Here is a 25,063-nt window from a genome sequence, read left to right on the forward strand (position 1 = left end):
TCATTTGAATTTGGCGAACACCTGAACAGGTACAGGAGGGAAAGTTTCTCAGAAATCATGGGTGACATATTTGGTGCAATAATTCCTATGGTAGGATTAACCCTGAATGCAATCAAAATAAGAAAAGTATCCACAATTGTAGATAGATTGTCCACGACACCGCAAGTGGTTTTCAATTAGTTAACACAGAGCTTGTTGCCATGAGAAGTATGGTAATGCAGAACCGTCTTGCATTAGACATTCTGCTAGCAAAAGAAGGAGGAGTTTCTGGGATTTTACATGTCCAGCATTGCTGTACTTATATCCCAGATAAGAGCCAGAATATAGAAATACTTATTAAAAACATCACTTCATTTCATTCAGAAATAGAACCCCTAGAAGATGACAATTTTTCAGAACGTTTGAGCAAAAGATTTGCAGCAATTGGAAACTGGTTTCGAGAGATTGGCAGTTCAATCATTGGCAAAATACTTTATCCTGAAATAATCATAGTCATAGTGACACTTTTGTTAAAAATTAGTTGCATGATACACAAGAGAAAGAAATATGCGAGGGAAAAGAGAAGGATTTATAAACTCAGAAAGGAACGGGAGAAGGAGATAGAATTGGAAGAGTTTCGGAAAGCAAAATATGAGAGTTGTAGACAAATTGCTGAGTCTGGAGTTTAGAAAAACTAACACAGAGGGTGTTTAAAACATGTTGTCTTCAAAAGTTAAAAATTTTGGTAAAATTTTGGGTATTGTTTGGTGATTTTGAAATCACCAGATGAGGGAGTTGATGAAGCGAGGTTCAGAAATGAATTATATTTTGACTCCCGAAGTTAAACTTCCATAATAAATAATCGTATTAATGAGTTTATGCACGAAAATGTACTAATCAACCTAGATTAAAATACATTCATGACACACGGGACTAATTCATATGCTCTATGTTGCATTTGCAAGTACAATGAAAAATAATAAACTAACTTTGTCTATTGTTTGTCAACATTAATTGCGGCTGTTTAATTAATAGCATGTGTCCATTATATGTGCTTTGGTTTATGTTATGTCTTTTATGTGGCAAAGGCTTGTGGAGAATCCGGATGGCCTAAAAGAAGATGGTAAATAAAAACGCTGCTTTAATGTGCTTAAAGCTAGATAACATAAACTAATGGGTTAACTTTAGCAAAGGGGGTGGGTAACAGAATACTTTTCATTTCTCAAATTAATTAAAGTTTTGTGTTTGTTTAAATATTAGTTCTCGAACGGGCCCAAAAGAAAATGGCTGGCAGTGCTGAAAGAAAATTTGAAACTTGACCAGAGTGAAGCCTTCACTCATGAGCAGGAAGAGAAACTCTCTTGTGCTGATTAAATAAAGAATAAATCAGAAGCGTTATGGTCAAGACGAATGTGTTCTTGTTGAAAGGACCAAGGACAAAAAGCCTGGAAAGCCTGCCAAGAGTAGGAAGTGAACTTTGCATTCGGACAAATGTTGCTCTTTTGAGGAAGCTAGAAGGATGGTAAATCTAAGAACAATAAGGGCTTATGATGTGCCCCGGACTTGGTCAGAAATGAATGACCTAACAGTGGACTGATGTGAAACAGCCATTTAGAAGCATGGATTTTGTTGAAGGAATGTAGAATTAGTAAGTTTTAGATAGAGAAAAGGTATAAAACCTGACCTCATGAGAGGAGATCTGCTGACTCATTCCTGATTCCTGAAAGGCATGAAGTGCTGTCGGACTTTTGACACACGTAAGGATAGCTGATTTAATTACTTTTTCTTTTAGGTTTAAATAAGTTTAGTCAGGGAAATAGAAATTAGGGGATGAGACCTTTACTGCTTTAATTGTTTGCAAGCTGATCTATTTTGAAATGTCAGTCTAATATGCCTTTACCTTGAATAAATGATATTTTCTTTTGCAAATAAAAAGATTTCTAGTTCTAAAAATGCTCCTTGTTTGATAATAAAATTAATAAATTAGATTTGAAATGACAAGCTGGTCTTGTTTATTCTTAGTCTAGTTACCATCAGTTGATCCATTTACCAAGTGACTTAATTAGATGTTTCCATTATATTTTCACGATTATGATGATGATAAACTGCAGTTGTATATAATGTGTAAATAGTTTGCGAATAGTTCCGATTAATTAGGTCACATGATTCAGTTGCCCAATATTTGTCTCGGTTACTTATGGGCCTTGTGAGAGTTTATGATTAATGGTGAGTATCATGGTGTTGGGTAGTGTTGTTGAGACAGATTTTCTGTAGGGGCGCTGGATCAGCACCATTGTGAAGCCTCAGGCACACTTCTTCATGTACTATGTGATTGCCCAAAGCTAATGACATACTTGGTACAGATGCTTATTGATATAGATGAACACCTAGAAACAGAAATCCCTCAATTCCCAACGTATGTGCTCTTGGGACTCCCTAACACACTTACCTTTTCATTAAAGTCTCGCTGGGGTAGACAGATTGGGTTATCGCTGCTGGCAGCTCTTCAGAATATACTTATGCACTGGGCACATTCCCACACACCAAGGATGGCTCCATAGACTATGGTATATAATGGGGATGGAGCAAATCATCCTCACATTGACGAACCAGGGCCCTACGTTTCCCAAACTCTGAAAGCCCTTTCTGTCCCTACTCACGACGGAATTTCGTGAACCAACCTGCCCCAAGTATCTATGTCTACTCCGCTTATCGGATGTTAACGCTACATCAACTCAGGGTCATTGAAGCAGGTGGTGGGAAGGAAGACATGGGCTTTTTCTTACTGCTTTCTCTAACCAGGTCACCTGGTCCGAGGTAGGTGGGGAATTTCGGGGTAAATATACAATTGTATTAATTGCAACTGGTGGCTCTGCCATCGCCGTTTTTATACCTGTTTATTCAACAATCACAATAAAGAAATGTAAACCTAAAAAGAAACAGATTGAATGCACATGTTTACAATAGACAGACACAATTTCTAATCTAAATATTCAGTTTCTTTTAGTAAAGGGACTATTGTCTAATCAGTTGTAACTAATCTTTGTCAATGCAAGCTAGGTTATCGCTGTCTGTGGTTAATAATATTTTCAGTATATGTATTTAAGGTTCATCAGCGAGGCTAGCAATTTACTTTTAACAACAAATGTTTCTAATGAAGTATAAAATGTTGAGGTCGTTACCTGAAAAAAAAATACAATTTTGCCTTACTCATGGGCCCTGTGGTCCCCCCCAAAGTTCAACTCAATCTGAGTCAATGAAGAAGGTACACAATTCTGGTGTATATTGATAGGCCGCAGCATCTCGCCCTTTCACAAAGTAAACAAAATCCTCAAAAAGCACTCTTCAAACTGCAAATTAGGAGAGGTTTTGCCCTTGATGCATTGCCTCAGCAAAATTTTCTTGGTTCTGGAAGTCATGATTTTCAGAATTGTAAAGAGTTTGTCAAACTCCAGACAGCGCAGAAACTACAACCAATCATTTTTTAGTCTGCAATGCTCCTGTCATATGACTCAAGCCTTGAAAGCTCTCTACTGGTTACCCATAAAGAAAAGATCATAGTTTAAGAACCAATGTTTAATTTCCACTCATAGTAAACTTAATGAGAACATCCAAGGTCCACTCTCTATTGTCTTTCAGTCCTAAATGCGATCTTGGCTACTTATGTTCAAACTGCTATCCGCTCAAGAAACTTAAATGATACAGTGGTGGAAACCTTAATGTTTAGGACTCATTACTATGAACTATCCTCTAACCAGCCTTTATTGCCCTTAACTTGTTGACTGGTACTGAAAACTATGGACCTCATCTCACAAGGCTTTATCAACATACTATAAATACACATGTGGACACCGAGCATTTTCGTAATGGACACCCACTACGCAACCAGAAACAACCAACGCAAATGATTTGAACTGTTGACACAATTTACATCCATCCAATTACAGGAGGGTAATTCTTGTATCCCAAACAATAGCAAACACTGCAAAGCGCCGTCACTCTATTAGTAAAAGTATTCATAGTTTTAAAAACCCAGAACCAGGATAGTGATAGTGGCAGTGGCTGACAAGCCCACCTGTCTAAACACCAATGACTGTGCCATCATCAAATTGGAAATGAAGCCATTAATGACAGCTCTAACAGTTCCCTACCAAGAGTGGATGAAATCTTCATCTGTCATACTGTTCTCATAATCGAAATTCATAATGATTGCATAGGAAGAAAGTATGATTTTTGCTGCCTGTGTACCCCATGGATATGTATCCCATCTCATCATTAAAAAAACTCTCTCGAATAATAATAATAATCCACATTTGTAAAGCGCAAACAATCACCCGTAAGGGTCTCTAGGCGCAGGTGGCCGTCGGGAAGATTAAGCAAGCTGTTGCCCAGAGTCACATGGTGCTGGGCTAATCTGTCGCCGGGGATCAAACCGTGATCCCCAGATTCCAGGGTCAGTTGCCCTGGCCGCAGCGCCACACCTCCCCCTTGAATGAATGGATTGTTTCAATATTTAACAACATATTTTTCTTTATCATTTCCTTTGTGCGTTATACATTAAGTACATTTATCATTGTTTATCCTAACCGAGCAATTCCACATGTCTCATTTGATTAGATAGATACATTACTTTTATTTTTTTATTTATTTAAAACATTTATAAAGCGCAGCTGTCACCTTGCAGGTATCCTGGCGCTGAAGACAACTCTCTAAGATGAATGCAGTAGGAAATGAGCAGTAAAGTGATTGGCGTTTAGCATTTTGGATAGAGCCAGGTTTTAATCCGTTTCCTGAAAGGGAAAAGTTCTGTTATTTGGCAGGCATCCAGAGGCAGGCTGTTCCAGAGTTTTGATGCAGTAACCCTGAAAGATCTTCCTCCTGTCCTGGCTTTTTTAAATCTTGGAACTTTAACCAGACAGGCTGTTGTGGATCTGAGAGCTCTGGTTGGGATATACCATTCGAACAGAGATTGCAGAGGAACAGGGCCAACTCCGTGCAGAGCTTTAAAAACAAGGCAGAGCGATTTAAAAGCAACTCGCTGTTTCATGGGGAGCCAGTGGAGTTCAGCCATTGCGGCAGTAGCCGAGGATCTCCTAGGCCATCCCAGGGCCAATTTAGCGGCCGCTGCTTGAACTCTTTGGAGTCTGTCCAACAGTGCAGACGGAGCCTCAAGCAACAGCGCATTACAATAGTCAAGACGACTAAGAATGGTGCATCTGGCAATTGAGGCCCGGGCCTGCAAGGGTAGGAGTGGGAAGATCTTGCAGAGTGAGCGAATCAAAGCAGTGCAGGTAAGCACTGTTTTCGCGACCTGGGCTTCCATGGTGAGCTTGTTATCCATCATAACTCCCAGATTGCGAACAATGGTGACCGGCTGTGGTTTTTCCAGTTTCCGGGGGCCAGAACTCAGCTGGAAACGGGCGAGAGATCCGACTTCCGGCACAGAACAGAACCTCGGTTTTGGTGGCATTGAACTGTAAGGAGTTCTTGTGAAGCCAGCAAGCTGTGTCTCGCAGACAGTCATGAAACGACTCCAGAGGAATCGATTCCTCACCCTCCCAAGAGAGAATGAGCTGAGCGTCATCGGCATAGTTGATTGCTCCTAGCTTGTGGGCTTTGATTAACGTAATTAAAGGTTTTAAATACACGTTAAATAAAATCGGGCTTATGGACGAGCCCTGAGGCACACCGTGGATCACCGGGGAGAAGGCTGATTGATACGGGGGAGGGACACAGCCTGCTTCCTATCCCGCAGGAAGGAATGAAACCAACGCAGGGCAGTACCGCCCACCCCGGCCTCTTTTAGTCTCTCCAGCAGAATCCTATGGTTGACTGTATCGAATGCGGCAGACAGGTCCAACAGGATCAAGGCAACCGCCTGACCCCTGTCTGCACGCATACGAAGGTCCTCCATGGCAGTAAGTAGAGCTGTTTACGTGCCATGGGCTGGACGGAAGACAAATTGTAATTCATCCAGAAAATTATTCTGCTCCAGGTGTTTGGAGAGGCATGAGCTCACCCAGCGCTCGGCAATTTTTGCCGGGAAAGGTAACAGGGAGATTGGCCGATAGTTCTGCAAACACTCAGGGTTCAGGGAATGTTTCTTCAACATAATACATAATACATATTACATAATAACTGAATAATAGTTGACGTAAATGATACCCTTGTTGGATATTTACCCCAGTTAGTACAGATATCCAGGCTCACAAGGAGTTATTGAGTTGCCGTTTTTCTTTTCAGTCAAGTTTAATTTGAGTGTGAATGTCGACATCCGTGAGGCTAAAAGAAGCATCCAGAGGCACTTACTGTTCTCAGGCTGAATTACTGTATATCATTCTGCATAAGGGGTCCAGTGCACATACCTGTTCCAAAAAATGCTACTTAACTTGCATGCAACACTAGCAATCGTGACCAAATGAATCAGGTCTCACAGGCTCCAAGTTAAAGATAGTTGGCAATTCAAGACATTGGTCTTGATCCATGGAGCTCCCTATAAAAAATGTGTCTTGACATCTTTCAAGCTTAATTACCACACGCAAGACTCAATTACTACTCTGTACCTCGCGGGTAAACATGTTCACTTCTTTTATATTCAAACCATCTTCCACTGTAGCCATAGTTTGTGGTGCATGGAGAAGATGTCTAGAACACTCTGTCCCAATATCTCATAGCTACGAGCAACTCAAAAACAACCCAAAACATGGCTCTTTGCAAAACATTTTGACGAATGTCATCTCCACTATGTTTCTGATATAGTGCTCTCGTAAGGTGTCTTAAAGATTTCATAATATATCACATCCTACAAAAGGCCAAAATAAAACAAAATACTGCAGAGAATAGCTCCGTCATTAGATATCCAAGTATACTTAATTGCTTCTATGACAATAACAAGCAGATTTATTGGTTTGTTAGTGGCAAAACAAATCCAGTATTCAATTATAAAAGGACCACAAGAATAAGAACTGGGTGGCCATGATCTACTTATGGTCATTAGATCAAAGCAAATGTGTTTTCCTGTAAAAGCAAAAAGCATACCACAGCAAATGCACACTGCTCCTTTCTGATGCCCAATATTACGAATAAAAACATTGACCCACAACTCTATAACTAGCAACCTGGAACATTTCTTCAAGAGGTTGGAGGATAGCTGGCCTAATTGTTGCTGCTGTGAGTGTCTGCCTCTATAAGTTCCATCTAAATGCTAACATTTACCATTAATCCTTTTGAGTGACCTTCACAAATGTCAATTAATTTTTGGTTCTTAGTTTGACTATGCCATCAACTTCTATCTTGGGATTCCAGATCACTGCTATGATGGCTGCAAACTGACATCTAGACTGGAGTCTGGAAGAAAATCCTAGGAATTCTTCCAAGTAACGAGGAGGAATCTCAAATGGATACTTTGAAAAAGCCACCTAACTTGCCTAGAAAGCCATAAGTATCTTTCACAAATGCACTTCTAGTTGGCCTCCAGTCTAGTGTAAAAAACATCTATTCACTATTGCCGAGTCCATATTTTCCTCAAAGAAGAACATGGCTACTATTCGCAAATGCATACTGCTGTTCCATATAAGGGTAAACAATGTGCACCTTTAGTAAACACATACAACAGGTGGTTATTAGCAACAGTCGGTGAAAACTATTAGTCACAGATTTTTACTATAGGCATATCTTTTGTCTGCATTTATGAACTTTCCCTACTCAAATGACATTTTAGTCATAAGTAATGAAACCTATTATAAGACAATACCTCTTTTTGTATGATCTCCCCATGTTTTTTGGACTGATGCTGCTATTTTGTTGATTCTGTGCCCTGGGGTACTAGTGCATGTGCTGTGACCTCTTAACAGGTGATAATTTTCTATACTCCTAACTAGCACATTCAACTTACCTATAAGTCATTAATGTATGGTACAAAGCACAGCCAGACAGGGAACCTAAAGCTGCCCTGGCAATTTGGCGGACCAGCCCTGGGGAGGGAAGGGGTGGGTTGGAGGGTGCCACTGCAAAACTGTCCCGCAGTAACAAAACCAGCCCCCTCTGCTGAAAAACTACCCCCAGCCTCCCAGAAAAAAGCCCAATGCCAGCTACAGCCAGTCCAGCCCTGGTACAAAGTGTACCCAGGGCACGCTAGCTGAATGTCAATAAGGCACTGTAGGACATATTGTACCATCACTAAGGTGACAATGCAAAAAATGACTGAAGGCCAGCCACCAGTAACCTGGCTGTGCAGGTCTAAACTGGAAATTTGACTTGTGAAAATAACCTCATTTGCCAGGCCTAACCCTCCCTTTAAAAAATATTAATGAGTCACCCCGAATTAAGACTTGATGCCTAATAAGGCAGAGTGCATGGTATTTGAAAGAAGGACATGTAAAAATATTAAGTAAAATGTGTCCTTACACCCTAAAAGCTATTTTCACTGTAGTATGGTTAGCTGTTCCATAGGTGAGCATTGGGAATTAATGTTAAAAGTAAATGTTATCTCCACCTTGGAACCAGCTAAAAAGTAAATTTTTGGGTCTTTTTAAAATATTTATTACAAATCTAGTTCACTGGTAAAATCGCATTTGTACTAAATATTTAATGAAAGGCACTTTTAAAAAAGATACCTTTTACATATTTAAAGCCTCTAGAAACCCAGTTCCATGAACTTCCAACTGTTCCCCAGGGGCTGAAAAGTTCCTTGATGAGGTGTGAACTTGCTCCCAGAGCTGAGTCAAAGTGCTTGAGTCACGGGGGCTTGGGGGTTTTGTTCCTCCGACAGGATGACTATCTGGACTGTGCCCAGGAACTTAATTATCTTCAAAGATGCCTGCCATATCACAGGCAGATGTAGCCAACATCTGAGCCTGCACACTTCCTTTGTCCCCCAGCCAGTCAGATACCAATCCAAGTGGGAGAGGAGCTGCTCCCAGAACCAGTTTTGAGTGACCACAGACAATGGGTTGCTCATTTGGCTCATCACAGCCCTTGGGCTGGCACTGGAGCTCTACATGTAAAGAAAGGTTCTGCTATGTTGGATGTAGGTGTAGAGGGGCACTGTGGGGCTATGTGCAGTAGGAACCACATGAACTGCTGCAAATGTGGGTAGGATTAATTCTAGGATTTTTCCCTATAGAGCCAGTGGTATCAGAGCGCTTTACATTTACAGAGCAATTGAATAAAAAAATTAAGCAATTATACGCTTTTCACTTTTATTTGCTTGTGGCAACAAAAACTTTTATTTTTGGGGTCTATTGCAGGCTTACCTGCCTTAGCGGACGCCGGGGCTGTTCTCTTCCCTCCTTCCCGCCCTGGTCCGACGCGGTGACTAGCACCGTTGCGCGGAGGGCGTGGAAGGTCGAGACTGTAACTTCCGGTGAGCGGGGGAGACCGGTTAGCGGTCTAGTCATCCTGAGGCACTCGCTCTGGGGCATATAAGGCGGATGTTAACAAGGCAGCGCAGCGGACGTGCGCAGCGGGCGCGACGAAGGCGCGCCGAAGTGTCGCCAAAGTCGAGCCCGTCTGCGCCCGTCCGCGGCCGACTGCGGGCTAGGGCGACAACCCCTGGTCGAAAGATCTACTGGACTAAGGAACAACTCCTTGGCTTCCGTCCCCGCACTGCCTCCATATGTATGCACGGTATGATGAGCAGTGATAGGGTATGTCCTCACTGTGGTTTCCGTATGACTACTATGCCGCGGGATACCACGGAGCAGGTACTGTCCTGTGGTCTCCTGAACGTCAGGTCCCTACGCAAACATAGGCTTGATGTGTTCGAGCTGATCACCGATAAAAAAAATCGACCTACTGTTTCTTACAGAAACGTGGTTAGAGCAGTTCTCTGACTCTGACATTATCGAGGCCACGCCGGAGAATTACTCCTGGGTCGGGCAGGATAGGCCAGAGGTGGTGGGAGGGGGGATTGCAATTATTTTTAGGAGCACTCTGGGCTGCTGCTTAGAGCGCACGCCGATCGTGGAGAGTGAAGCGGGCCTCTTCTCGATTAAAATCAATGGGGGCACGACGATCAATGGCTGCTTGGTATATCGGCCGCCAGGAGCCTGCACTAACTTTAGGGAGAGCCTGCTAGAAAGCCTCATGGAGGCGACCTTGCGCAGGGACAAGTTCCTCCTATTAGGAGACCTTAACTTGCATCTTAACTGCCCAGAGGACACAGGGGTCAAGGACTTTTGTCGGGACATGCTTGCTCTTCAATTGGATTTGAAGCTAGTGGCCCCCACGCATCGACAGGGACACCTCCTGGACCCGGTCTATGCTAATTGGGGAGGTGTGGAGGTGTCAGGTGTTGAGCCCATTCCCTGGACCGACCACTTCCTGGTGGCATTCTCCATACAGAGCATAAAAACCAACAAAGCCAGTCAGGTACCCCCTAACTACCTTAGGAGGAAGTGGGCTAAATTCTCGGTGGAGGATTTTAATCAAGCCTTAACTAGGGATGGTCAGCCTGGGGGCGAGGACATAGAAACAGCGGTCTCCAACCTGAATCAGCGCATCACGGAAGCGCTTGACCAGACAGCCCCACTTTGCCGTACAACCACATGTGCTCGGAAAGATCGCTCAGCTCCATGGTTCAGTGCTGAGCTGAGATTAACAAAGGCGGACTGTAGGCGGGCAGAAAACGTCTGGAGGGTGTCCTATGACAACAAGGCCAGGGATTGGTTTCTGGAAAAAAGGCGCCTTCACCATAGACTGATAAAGTCTAAGGCAGCCTATTATGCTGGACAAATTCAGGGGGCGGAAAATTCCGCCAAGGAACTTTTCGGCATCTATAAATCCCTGATTTCGGTAAATGCACCTACAGAGCCGGAGAGTTGCTCTACGGAGTCATGTGACCGGATTGCCGAATATTTCTCCGCTAAAGTAGAGAAGATCTACTCGACCTTCCCTATTCGGTCGACAGGGTCTGACCTGGAGGTAGCAATGGGGGACACAGAGACGGCAGGGCATATTACACACTTCTGCACCCCTCCTCTTGAGGAATTAATAGCGGTGTGCCGCTCTGTTACATCAGGGTCCCCGTGGGATCCGGTGTCACCAAAACGCTTGGTAGACAGCCTGGAAGTCTTGGAGCCTTATATAAGGCACATCCTCGACGTCTCTTTCGGATCGGGAAAGCTGCCGGAGGGGTGGAAACAGGCGGTGGTGCTCCCGCTCCGGAAGAAACCCCACTTAGGCTTCGAGGTATTAGAAAATCTGAGGCCCATCTCCCTCCTGCCTTTTCTGTCAAAAGTGGCGAAAAAGGTGGTCAATACCCAAATTATGAAGCACGTGGAAGAAAGGGGACTGCTCCATGCGACGCAGTTTGGCTTTAGGCCACGACATTCAACCGAGTCCGCCCTTCTCATGGCTACGGAACATCTGAGAGAGGGCGTGGATGCAGGCCAAACTATGGCTTTGATCTTGTTGGACCTCAGCGCGGCGTTCGACACTGTAGCACATAACATCTTGCTACAGTGTCTGAACAGAGGTGGCATCTCTGGCACCGCGCTGAGATGGATCCAAGACTTTCTCAATGGGAGAAGTTTCCGAGTCAGGCAGGGAGACTGCTATTCAAAGGGGGTGCCTTTGGGCCAAGGCGTGCCGCAGGGCTCGTCATTGAGCCCAACCCTCTTTAATATGTATGTCGCGCCTGTTGCCTCGATTGTGGAGAGCCATGGCCTCCAACTGGTCTCTTACGCCGACGACACGCAGCTGGTGATCTCCCTATCGCATGCGCCCTGTCTTGCTGCCGATGGCTTCCGTTCGTGCATGAAAGATCTAGCCGAATGGATGGCCATCAATTGTTTGAAGCTGAATGGCAGCAAGACAGAGGTGCTGGTGGTGGGGAGAGCCCAGTCTGCCTGGTCGTCGGCGTGGTGGCCTTCCTGCCTTGGACCTACCCCAACCCCCTGCCAAGAGGCACGCAATCTGGGGGTGTGGTTTGACGCGGGTCTCACATTTGCCCCCCAGATTAATCGGGTGGTGGGAGTCTACTTCGGGATTCTGAAGAAGCTGAGAAAAGTCCTGGACTTACTCCCGATTGAAGCCCGTCAAACCCTGGTCCATGCCCTGGTGACAGCTAGGTCGGACTATGGGAACCTGCTGTACCTGGGAGCTCCAGAAAAAAGCATGGCTCGCCTGCAAGTGCTACAGAATGCGGCAGCGCGTCTGATTCTCAGACTGCCTAAAAGGGCGCCTTCTAAGGCGGCCCTTCAGCAGCTACACTGGCTCCCTGTGAGGAGAAGAGTGGAGTATAAAGCCCTCTGCACCTGTCATCGCATTTTGAATGGCAGGGCACCCGACCCTCTGACTAAACTGATCGAGGTGTACAAACCAACACGTGCGCTTAGATCCACAGGGGGCGGCCTACTGAAGATTCCAAGAATTAAGAGGGCCCGCATGGGAGGCAGGTCCTTCAGATGCCTAGCGGCTACTAACTGGAATAAACTGCCAGCGGACTTGCGCCTGGAACCAGAGGAGGCTAGCTTCCGAGCGAAACTAAAAACATTTCTCTATACTAAATAACGGCCCGCGCAGATTTCTTGTGTCCCCTGTTTCTGCCTCTCCCACTTTCAGCGCGTGGACACGCCGGTGTGCGTAATCGCAGCGCTCTACAAAGGTCCCAATAATAATAATACACAGTGGACTAAAAGAGTCAATAGAGCAATACAGACAATGATAGTATAAAGTTACATAAGGGTAGGTTCAGTGGTCATAACGCAGGAGGGATTAAGTCCGTACGAAGGAGAGGGAAGGGAAATGTTTGGATGGGAAAAGAGGGAGGCAGGATGGATGGGGGGATGGGGCAGTGTGAGGAGCGAGGGGGGAAAGCGAAGGAGTTTAAGGGAGGAGGGAGTGGGTAGAACAGGAATGATAGGAGAAGGATTATGTACCCCAGTATTTGTTGAGCAAGTGAATTTTAAGGCCTTTTTTTGAACTGACATAGGAAGGGGTACATCGTAGATCTTTGGGGAGGGCATTCCAAATGCTAGGGGCTTTTCCAGAGAAGGAGCATGACTGATAGGCTTTTTTTTTAGCAGCATGAAGACGAGAAGAAGAGAGCTTGTGCTTCTCAATGTCCAGGCGCAACCTGCTTTAGCGAGTTTGTTGGAGAGGTACTTTGGTGTCTGTTGATAAAGGGCTTTGTGTGTAATGCAGACGATTTATAGGAGGATCTGCCTTCACTGGGAAGCCATTTGAAGCCTTTGAGGGCAGGTGAGATGTGTTCAGAACGCTTACAGTCAGTTGTAAGCCTGGCCGCTAAGTGGAGGACAGATTTGAGGGGGGCAAGTTGAACTTTGGGTGTTCCAGAGAGTAAAGCGTTTCCGTAGTCAATCTTTGAAAGGACTAGAGATTGGATAACCAATCTGAAATCTTCCGCAGGAGTGAACGGTTTGATTTTTTTGAGGTGCCGGAGAGTAAAGAGCGCTCCTTTTGCCAAGTTTTTTATATGGACATGGAGCTTATTGTTGATGGTGATGCCAAGAGATTGAACTGATTCGGCGTGGGAGAGCGCAGTTAAGGGCATTAAAGTCAGCGATCCAAGCTTGAATGGGGAGAGGGTTATTTTTAGGAGAGAAGAGAATGATTTCAGTTTTATTTGGATTAAGTTTGAGATGGTTGGTAAAGAAACAGGATTGAATCTTGGATAGGGCAGTGTTGAGGTGTACGATGTCAGAGTGGGATTTGATTTTGTAGTGCAGTTGGGTGTCATCTGCATACAGGTGGTAGTTAATTTTGGCTTGTTTAAGTATGAGTGTGAGCGGTTCTATAAAGAGGCTGAAGAGGGCAGGAGAGAGAATAGATCCTTGGGGTACACAGAGGGTGACAGATGTGGGGTTGGAGAGGCAGTTCTGAATTTTGATTTGTTGGGATCGATGTTGGAAAAGGAGGTGAACCAGTTTAGGACGTTGCCATTAAGGCCGAAACGATCTACGAGTTTATTGAGTACGGTTGAATGGTTAACTGTGTCAAATCTAGCATTGAGGTCAAGAAGGATGAGTATACAAGTCTCACCCTTATCCAGGGTGAGGTGGATGTTGTCGACAATGTTAAGCAGTGCACTTTCAGTGCTGCAGCCTTTGCGGAAGCCGGATTGTAGGGGGTCAATCAAGTTGTATGAGTCAATATGCTTATTTAACCACATCGCTGCTGTGGTTATTTTTCCCCTGTGCTGATGTAAGGAAAGCTCCATTATTCATGACGAGCTCAGCTCGTCATCAGCACAGCTCAACTGTGCCTCATGACGAGCTGAGCTCATCATGAGCATGGAAGGGGTTAATTGAAGTAGGGCGCATTTCTCAAGGGCTTTGGAGAGTAGGGGGGAGGTTGGAAATAGGGTGGAGGCTGTTGGGGTAATTAGAATCGGCTTGGGAGTTGGAGGGAGATATGGACACACCCCGTAGAAAGGGCGGCGTTAATGATGTTATCCAGTAAGGGACAAAGATGTGCTTAAGATCTTGGGTGAGAGCGGATGGGAGTGGGTATTTTGTGTGAGAGGATGGTTTAAATCTGGATAGGTTGTTAAATACTTCTAGTTCAGAAACAGGGTGGAAATTCTGCCAGGAGGCATTATTTTTGAGCAGGGGGTTGGTGTGGAATGGTTCAGGAGGGGTGGGTGAGGGAGGGTGTATGGAAGAGATAAGGTGTGCAGTCAAGGGGAGGTGCGATGTTAGGGTAGAATTCAGTGGACATGGATGGGAGGAGCTGGGAGACTAGGAAGGATTGATCAATCTTGGCAATTTTTTCGGAGAAAAAGTTAGCTATTTCTTCACATTTGCTTGTGGAGGCCATCAAGTTGGGGGGAGCTGGGGAGGTTTGGTTTATCACGATTTTGAACAGTTCTCTGGGTCTGTTCTTGGCACGTGAGAGTTGCAAGCGGAAGAAAGATGACTTTTCGGAGAAAATGTGTTTTGTGTAGGTGGATCTAGAGCACGGGTACTCCCCACAGGACGCTAGCGGCCCGGCAAGCCTTCCCTGGGTGCCCGCGGACCTTGCAGACATCTACCAGTGTGACTCGGAGACTCTGCTGCTCTGTGGGGGCCAGCCATAGTCTGAGTGGAGCTGCGGGGCTAAAAGGAGAAATACAACACAGCCTCATTAACATGCGAATGGTCTTTTAAAGACCTGTGAAGTGCTCGGGTGCGGCTCTGTGTGTGTGTGTGCCCGGAAGCTGTCTCAGCCCGGGCACATACAGGTAGGGTGAGATAACGGAGAGGGAGGGAGACAGAGGGAGAGGGAGGGAGAGGGAGGGAAAGGGAGGGAGACAGAAGGGGAGGGAGGGAGAAAGGGAGGGAGACAGAGGGGGAGGGAGGGAGGGAGGGAGGGAGGGAGGGAGGGAGGGAGGGAAAGGTAGGGAGGCAGAGGGGGAAGGAGGGAGTGAGGGAGGGAGGGAGGGAGGGAGGGAAAGGGAGACAGAGGGAGGGAGGGAGGGAAAGGGAGGTAGAGTGAGAGAGGGAAAGGGAGACAGAGGGTGAGGGAGGGAAAGGGAGACAGAGGGAGAGGGAGGGAAAGTGAGACAGAGGGAGAGGGAGGGAAAGGGCGACAGAGGGAGAGGGAGGGAAAGGGAGACAGAGGGAGAGGGAGGGAAGGGGCGACAGAGGGAGAGGGAGGGAAAGGGCGACAGAGGGAGAGGGAGGGAAAAGGAGGGAGAGAGAGGGGGAGGAAGGGAAAGGGAGACAGAGGGAGAGGGAGGGAGGGAAAGGGAGACAGAGGGAGAGGGAGGGAAAGGGCGACAGAGGGAGAGAGAGGGAGGGAAAAGGAGGGAGAGAGAGGGGGAGTAAGGGAAAGGGAGACAGAGGGGGAGGGAGGGAAGGGAGACAGAGGGAGAGAGAGGGGGAGAGAGAGGGAGGGAGAGAGAAGGAGGGGGAGGGAGGGAGGAGGAGGGAGGGAGTGAAAGGGAGGGAGAGGGAAGAGGGGAAAGGGAGACAGGGAGAGGGAGGGAGGGAAAGGGACACAGTGATCTAGAGGTTCTAAGGAGGGCAAGATGGGAGGGGGGGAGGTTGCTGTCTCCATGTTCTTTCAGCAAGTCTAAGTGAACGTCTTTCCATGTTGAGTTCAGAGGTAAACCATGATTTGGAGGGGGCATTTTTTTGTGTTTTATGTTTGAGCAGGGCAAGTTGATCTTAGACCTCAGCAACAGTTTTGTTAAAGTGCTCAGTAAGTACGTTAGCATCGAGAGAGGGTGGGATGAGACGAAGTTGGGATTGAAGTTTGGACTCCAGTGTGCCAGGAGGGATCAGTTTAAGATTTCTGGTCATATTCGTGGATTTATTGTTTTTAGCTCGGGCGGGCGGGGTTTGGGGGTAGATCGTGAACAATATGAGGGGATGGTCGGACAAGTCAGCGTTAGAGATGATGGCGTCAAGGATGGCTACTTTAGAGTGGGTAGGGGCGTGGCAAAGTTGTTTGAGGTCGATAGTCTCAAGAAGATTAGAGAGAAGGCTGATTGTGGGGTTATCAGGATCATTCCGGTGGATGTTGAGATCTTCTAAGAAAAGTTTTGGGGAGTTGGAGAATGACGATTGAGTGAGAAGGTCCAATAGTTCCTCTACAAAGGGCAAAGGTTCACCAGGTGGGTGGTAGATATTATGTAGTTGTATTGGGGGGAGCTTTTCATCTTAAGTTCGGCTCCAAGGTATTCAAAGGTAGTAAAGTCTGTGTTCTTTACTAGTGAGAGTTATAGTTTGCTTTTAAAGATAATTGCTAGACCCCCCCCCCCCTATTCTTTCAGATATGTCTTTTCTAAGCATGGAGTAACCAGGGGGGGTGAGAAGGTCACGGATTGGTGTTGAGTGATCTTTGAGCCAGGTTTCTGTGAGAACTGCAATGTCAATATTGTCGCTAAGGAATGTTTCTGATATTTCCGTTGCATGTCGGACAGCTGAGCGGCAGTTCACGAGCATGCAGGACAGGGGTTTGGGGATGGTATCGGGTGGGGGCATAAGTGAATGGTGGAAAGTTGAGGGGGGGGGGCTGGGTGAAGAGTGGATTCTGCAAGTCCCCATGATGACAGGGATGCTGGAGTGAGGGAGGGATGGATCATTAGGTGAGGAATTGTCAAGGAAGGAGTTGCAGAGGTTCAAGATGTTGGAAGCTGAGTAGTCCCTCAAGGCGCGAAGAGGTCTGTGCGTACGGCTGTGTAGAGGCGTGGTTTACCAACGCTTGGGATATGGACGTTTTGGGGGGCTAGAGCATGGGGGGCACAGGCGGGGCGGATATTGGAGTTGAAAGATTTGAATTGATTAAAATCCATTCTGAGTCCGGCAATTTCTGTAACCAAGGTAGAGATATTTTGGTCAATGTTGCGAAGTGTCTGGGTTTAGAGAGCGAGGAGGGGTGAGGTTGGGGTGGAAGTAGGGGGGGGGAGGTCAGGTCATTGTAGTCTGTGTGAGGTTTGTCTTTCAGCGAGGGGGGATGGTCGGGGAGGGCGGACGAGGGTAGCACTGTGATAGTGTGCGAGGGGGGCTCGGTGGAGGGGCGAGAGATGTGTTCTGGAGTTGGGATAGAAAGAGGAGGTTGGCACCGGATGGTGTGGCTATGGAAGTAATAGAAGGAGGTTGAGGAGAGGGCGTACGGGGTGTGGGGAGACGTAGAATCAGAATAGAGGGTAGGAGTGTAATGTGGGGAGGGGGGAGGAAGGGCAGGAAGGTATTTCTTGTCAGAGGGTTGGTCCAGAGGGGAAAGAGGTGGGGTTTAGGAAGGGATAAGGAGTAGGTGAGGGCCGGTCATTAGGGGGCAGGGTATTTTGGGGGATGATATGTGGATTAGATGAGTTGTAGGGGGTTGAGTCAAGGGAGGGAGTTAGAATAGAGGACAGAGACAGGGGTGTACCATAAAGGACTGGAATGTCAAGGAGAGGGGTTGGCGTCGGTGTGGTGGGAGAGATCTCGGAGGAGTCTTGGGGCTAAGTAGGTGGGGTAGAGGAGTAGGAAATGACTCAAAGGGGGTTCAGGGGGAGGTGAAAGAATAGAGGTCGGACGAAGGGGGGTGGCATTGGGGTTAGGTGTTTATAACCGTAAGGGGTTTTGCTACATTTGGTTACTGGAAGGAGGTGCAGGAAGGTACTTTTCCATTTGGAGGGTCATTTGGTGTAGAAAATGTAGTTGGTTTTAATGTGGGACATGAGGCTGTGGTAGTTGTCAACAATCAGGGTTTCGGGATGTTGGGCAAGTAGATTATGTTTAAACTTTTTCTGGGCAGTTTTACAGAGATTGGAAGGGTAAGGGATGGTCCAGGAATTGGGTCCATGTTTGGTGAGGGAGTGGTGTTTGGAGGTGGGGGCGGGATCGAGGAGGGACGGATGAATGAGGTTGAGGAGGGACATAATGAATGAATCAGTAGATGGGGAGGCGGAGGGGAGAAAGGGGAGATAAAGAGAATTTAGCGACAGTGAGGGGTGAGGTAAGCGCTCAGGATAGGAGAAGGGGAGAGGTTAAAAGCTAGGAGGCGTGAGGGCGTAGGTGAGAAAGGCAGTAAGAGAAAATAGATTCAGGGGGGATGTACACTGTGGGATGATTCAATGAGCGAGTAATTAAGCAGAGAATAGTGCGTATGGTCAATACAGGCAGTTTTAAAAATCAGATATATCCGAGTGCGTAGCAATGAGAGAACACAGGGAGCCACAAGAGGAAAAATTAGGTTATCAAAAGCATATCAGGGGCATAGTGACCAAGTTAGTGAAAATGAGGACGGTGTGTGTGGCGAAGCAATGGTCGTCAACAAGGAGGTCAACACGAGATCTGGGTTCAAACAAGTACAGATTTTAGGCCAAATATAGACAAGAAAAAAGTCCTGAAATGGGGGCCAATTTGAACAAGTCCTCAGGAGGCCATTTTAGGTAGTGTTCATAGTGCAGGCCAAAGCAGACTGGAGGAGCCATGAAATGGAGGGCTCAGTGCAGGTTGGTCTCATGGGGGCCATTTTAGGTCGTGGGCAGCAAGCAGGTAAAGACGGACCAAAATAGTCAATAAATAAATGGAGGGCAGAAAATGAGCTCGTTGAGGGCTGCCAACAGCTGCGGTGGTAAGTAAGTAAGTAGAAACTTATCAGAGTCAGGTCAAATGTCCGTGCAGGGGGGGGGGGGGGCGATGCACCTCCTAACTTTGATGATCGGCAGTTATTGAGGTGGTATGCCGGGCGAGGGGCGCCTCTCCTTTACATCTGGGCGAGAGTTAGTCTGTTAGCGTCATCTTCATCTCGTCGTACTTCATTTCCGTGTTCAGGGCTCCGCAAGAACGGAGTCCTGCATGACAACCCGGGAAAAACTAGTCCCGACCCCCAAAGCCAGAACCGGAGTCTGTGCGAGAAGAGACTCCAGCAGATGATCCAAAGTCGGGCCTGCAGGTCCCAAAGCAACACGCAGAGGTCAGAGCCCCACCGGAGCGCCGTGGGCCAGATCGAAGACCCTGAGTCGGATCTACAGGGCGATCCTACTGCTTGGATGCCAGCGCCTCCAAACCTTTAGCAAACGCATGTCCGGCTTGTCTCCCAGGGCGCTACGGTGTCTCCAGAGGATTCAGATTCCCGAGCACACCAATGCGAATCAGGCAAAGCCCGCCACGGGGGTCCCGGATGTGGGAAGGCTGCACGGGAACACTCCAGCATGGAAGGGAAAAAAAGCCTGCTGTGCTTCAGTGCAGCGCAGCAGAGAGGGGCGGATGGTCGGGGAGGTCGAAAGCCTCTCAGGGGCGCCGAGGTCCGACCGTAGACGTCAAGGCGGAGGAGGCAAGGCACCTAGGAAGTTCCCATTGTACGACGCTCAGCTGCACCAAACTCCGGCAACAACGATGTCTGGCAAGCCTCTCACCAAGTCCCTCGCCAAGGGTTTCCTGGAACGGACTCAGCCGTGAGCGCCAAGGCGAGTGAAGCGAGGTGCCACAAGGGCATCACAGATGCAGGTAAGTTGTTAAAAGCAGGCCCGATGACGTCTTTGATCATAGTTTGTTGTGTCTTCATAGCATATTTCATATCCAAATAGCGTAGTTGATCGTAGTTTGTTTTGTCTTCTGGGTAGCGTCGTTGAGAGGGGTGTATGTCAGGGTTACCAGGGGATATATACCATTTGGTGCGGAGTAGCACCAAGTTGATGTCGATGACCTCCTGGATGCGAATTCCAGACTTTCTCCCCCGCTCACTGCTTTTCCCACCTTCTTCGATGGCTGCGCGAGTCCTCATACCTCATCAACCAATCTTCGGTTCCAGCATGAAGCCTTGCCATGCTGAGGACTCTACTTTTTTGGAAATCTGTGAAGATAACTTTCTTAGAAGATAACTTTCTGACAGAGACCAATCTAACTTGTGTATTCAACCCACGTTCCATCACAGTCAGCTTTAAACCTTATCCTTGGACCGTCTAATGTGACAAGTTGCCTGTGGTTGGCCTTTGTGCTTCACTGCGCTAATTTTATTTAAAACTTTAAAAATTCACGTCTAGTTTCCCTTATCTGATTTTTGTGGTTTTGGTTTCATTTTGGTCAGTAAAATATTCTCTATTTTTATAAATTAGAGTGAGATTTTTATTTTATTTTACACTTTTTAACTGTTTTAGTACTTCTAAATGCTTTACACATTTTCTTATGTTAAGCCGGTCTGCTTTGTGCCATGGACATCAGGTGTATAACCAGATTTAAATTAATGAAACCGATGCAAGGCCTAACAAAAATAGTGCCATTATTATTTGTGGTGGATTACTATTCACCCTAACTAATAATATACTTTCTCACACCCAACCTAACAATTAATGATAGAACAAAAAGTTATTCTCTCTACTAAGCTTCTCCAATGAGATGCTTGCAATCTACTGGTAGCTCTCCAGCTGACTGTAAATAGCTCTCCTGTGTCCAGCTCAGCCTAATAAGTTAGAAGCATTTGCTTGACTAATAATATATGTACCATATTTTCTGGCGTATAAGACTACTGGGCGTATAAGACGACCCCCTAATTTTCCTTTTAAAATATAGGGTTTGGGCTATAATCGCTTGCTTATAAAATGACCCCGGCGTATAAGACGACCCCCAACTTTTGAAAATATTTTCAAGGGTTGAAAAGTCGTCTTATACGCCAGAAAATACGGTATACCAAATTTTTTTATTGTGTATTCGAAACTAAAATTAGTGTATTTTTAGAACTCATAAGGTGAAGTTGAAAGAAAAATGGTTGAATTCCCACAGTATATTAAAAGCTTAGTAACAGTATTACCTTGGTGCCAGGGCCATTCAAGCTAGAGCTATTATGTATTACCTAGAGAAAGGCATTTCAAACTGACGAAGCTATTTTCACATTACTGCCTGCTACCCTACCTCGTGCACTGAGATTCCAACATTTGGGAAGGCCCCAATAAATAATATTATACACCCAGTTTCCTCATTGGGGTTGTTAAATATGGGGATTTGACAGTAGTAATGTCAAAATATCCGCCAATGAAAAGCTCAAAGCGACAGTCTTGAAAACTTGGTGGAAACAACAGAAGATCCAGGATGAATAGTGAAAGAATGGGAGAAGGAAGGGACCTAGTCCAGCCAGAAGCCAGTTGAAGGCAGCCCCTCTCTTTACTCAGAGAAGCAGAATTTGGGCTAGTGTGGACAGCAAGAAAACCTTTTTGCCACCCAGGACTGGACAATCTGAGAAATCTTTTACCAGGAGGTGAAGAATGATACTGGATGACAATGACTCCTGCTGGTCAATGAAATTCTGCAAATCTAAGATCAAAGCAAACCCTGCCTCTCCATTCTATTTGACATCTCTAATGCTTTCTACTCATTCAACCATTAAACTCTAATTGACCCTCTACTATCTTGTATGGGCTTCAATGAAGTGATATAGTCCAGCTTTTTTAAAAGAGTCCCCTCAGATTCAAGTCCTTCTCGGTCTCCTGTGGCATCTTGTAAAGCTCCATGCGCTCACCAGTGGTTTACAACTTCTATATGGAGCTCATGAGAGCGTTGTTGATACTGAAGAATGTCACCATACACCAAAATGTGGAGGACACACAACTCACTCAAAAACTCATTAGCTTGCCTAAATCTTGGATGTTGAAGCCTACCTCAAACTCAACTCCACCAAGATGAAACTTTTTCTCATCACTTGTACATTTACCATTGTACTCAAGTCCACATGCACACTCAATGCAATGCACCACATTTTGTGACCTGCAGTTGTGTGCTTGTTTAATTTTTCATTCCTAGGAAACATATTTTAATATTATAAAATTCAAATTAGTGGCATAAGCTGCACATCTTTAGCAATTATAAAGGCCCACTCTGGGGTGCAAACCCAATATACTTATCAAAGAACCTTTTTTCAGGTTCCCTATATGCTTTCACCAATCTATCACGTAAGTTGGGACATCTTTTAAAAACAAAAAGGTTATCTTGACAAATGCCAAAGAACCTTGCAAAAGATACTACTTTTTATTGATAAGACTTAATATTATAACAATCTGCTCCAAACAGTGACACAATCTGAACTAGGTTGATGGTCTTTTTCCTAACAAACATTAATGACGTACAGACTCGCTTAAGTGCTTTCTTAACAAGTCCTAATGGATAGCCACGATTAGAGAGTCTGGAGGACAAACATTTTAGCTTCCACAAAGTGCTCCTCCTTCATGAAGTGATTCTTCAGCGGTATGAAAATTGGCCTTAGGGCAAATAATCATACAAACTACTTGAATGATGACTTATGTAAGAAAATTATGTTCAGGAAACATCTAGTATATAAGACCCACATTTGGTGGAATAAGCATAGAGCCAAAAACCTCAATCCTTATGCTGTTATACTCTAAAGAAAGGTTGAGACGTGCTATAATCATTGATCCACACATGGAAACTCTCTCAGAACTTGTTTGCTTACTTATCAGATGAGCAATCTGTTTATGCTTTTGGATTTGCGACAAAGGTTTTTATGAATATATCTACCTACTTGGACAGATGTTCAAGGGCTGGCATCTTGCCAAAATAGTTAATCCCAGAGCTCATTGTGGAATTGTGTGCCAATTCTGTAAGGTATATAAAAAAAACTAGAATACTTTGCCAGGGTTGTTATAAAATCTATATTCTTTTTCATTTACCCAGCTCTCAGAGACTGCCACATCAGTGATCAACTTAATCAAATTAAAATGTCAATTATCGAAACTGAATATGGACATCATTATCTCAGTGAACCAGTTGTCTCTAAATGTCTGAAGTATTATATTTCACATTTATACTTCTATCTAACCACCAAAGCGAACTTAATAACTTAAAATAGATTTTGTCATTAGATAGGGCTTGGTTACCTAAAAAGTTTTTTCAAAAATCTGACATGTTTCTTCAATAGCACCATCCAAGTTTTTAAACATTTATTGGAATATAGCCCAATTTTACCTTAAAACCATCTTCTAGAAGAAGATTGAGATACCCGAGATGTTGGGTCTAGACTGCAGACGCAAAAAAGGTACTTAGGTACTCTTTAAACCAAGTAGCTAATTACAACTAAATTCATAAAAAATCCCTAGGGTACCAAGTCCTCACATACGTTTTATATTTAATGATTCAATGGGTTTTGATGTTATTGAAAAGACATAAAAAGAAACAAGATTGAAACTAAATTCCAATAAAATTAGTTTTTATTTATTAGAAAATGATTTGCTTCAATCAAAATGTATCAGACAGTGTGAACACCAAGACAACCACCATAAAAATGTATACAATGGTGGTAATACAACCACTGTTTTAGGCAGTGGAACAAGTATTTCGGGCACATGCAATACTAATTTTTCAAGTAGACTCGAGAGACATCTACTGGCACACTATGAGATACTTCATAGGGATTTATTTGTATGTCTAGGAGTTAAGCACTTTCACGTAAACGCCGGTTCTGCTGTGCGATAGTCAGACTTACTTAGGAGTTAAAATATTGTCTTCTCAACTTCACACAGAGAGAGGTACAGCAATTCCATTCCACGACCATGTAATAGTGCTGAAATACTGAATCGCTGCAACCTGTCTCACGGGCATGATGTGTTTGCGGTTCACAGCGGTGACCCGTGCCCTGAGCCTTAAAGCACAACTGTCTACCAATCAGTCTACTAAAATATACCACAACACACTTATGCCCTATGCACTCTGATATACACCACGTCACTTATATGGCCATAACTTACAACACGTTGAGAAGGCAAAAGCAGTACATTAAGCCCAGTATTCGGATGCCACAAGCGAAGTACGAGGTAAAACAAAGATGTATCAAGGGTACAAAGCATTAATATAATTACTCGGCACGAACATTCAACATTGCTGTGACTGCCACCCGGGTATGAAAGACCGTTCAAGAGCGCACATTGCGATTCAAGGTTACTATATGAAATATATCACAAAGAGTAAAAAATCAAGCGTGCTAACAAACATAGGCTCACGCCCTGTGTATGACAGGTACTGAAACTGTCAAGATGCGGTCAAAGATACTGGATGCTTTTGTGCATCACAACAGCTTCCGTCCCTGCTGTTTGGTACCGAGCATCCCCCACTCCCCTCCCCCACCAATCCCGGAATTGCTAGACGCGTGTTAATGCTCATACCGGTTCCGAGGATAATTACATCAAAGTCTGAGGGGAGACTCTCCGCCATCTTGGTACAGTAGGATGGAAGTGTAATTGAATACGGAAGTGACAGCGAGTTTCTGGACGTGGGGCAGAGTGCGCGTAGGGAGTTGTAGTTTCTACGACAATCCAACATTTTGGTGCAGCTCCCTTTCGCATGAGAACTTCAAGATAATCTCTAGTGTTAGGTGTGGCTGGCATACTTGGTAAAAGTCGGCGTTTAACAGCTTCGCGCTCAAAGGTATAGAGGTTTCCGTGTACCAACTCGCATTTGACTATATAAAAGATGAAAAATTGATGGGATGCGGAAAACTGAACATCATAACATTTGGTTAAAAAATATTGTTTTATCTGAAACAAGTGCCCGTTGTTCCTCTCCTGGGAGAGTGTGTCTCCCAGAAAATACAGCTTGCGAATGACTTTTCTTAATTATGAAATATACTCGTAAACAAATTCATTACTTTCCGCTTTTCATGAAAAAAAAACAATTCCACCACAACATTTGGTTCTTCTCCCTAC

General features: G+C 45.2%; 1 protein-coding gene across 3 annotated transcripts in view; it reads right to left on the reverse strand.

Annotated features, from left to right (window-relative positions):
- CHM (CHM Rab escort protein) overlaps positions 1–24,590 on the reverse strand; it is a 980,660-nt gene extending 956,070 nt beyond the window's left edge. For all 3 annotated transcript variants that reach the window (XR_015295298.1, XM_086918782.1, XM_086918781.1), the window contains exon 1: positions 24,524–24,590. Coding sequence is in view for 2 of the 3 variants with exons in the window: in XM_086918782.1 (XP_086774908.1) it covers positions 24,524–24,572 (49 nt within the window). In the remaining variant the exon portion in view is untranslated. The remainder of the gene's footprint in view (positions 1–24,523) is intronic.
- Between the last annotated feature and the right edge of the window lie 473 nt (positions 24,591–25,063).

The sequence above is a fragment of the Lissotriton vulgaris genome, chromosome 4_1 (assembly GCF_964263255.1).
Source record: "Lissotriton vulgaris chromosome 4_1, aLisVul1.2, whole genome shotgun sequence".
Lineage (NCBI taxonomy): Eukaryota > Metazoa > Chordata > Amphibia > Caudata > Salamandridae > Lissotriton > Lissotriton vulgaris.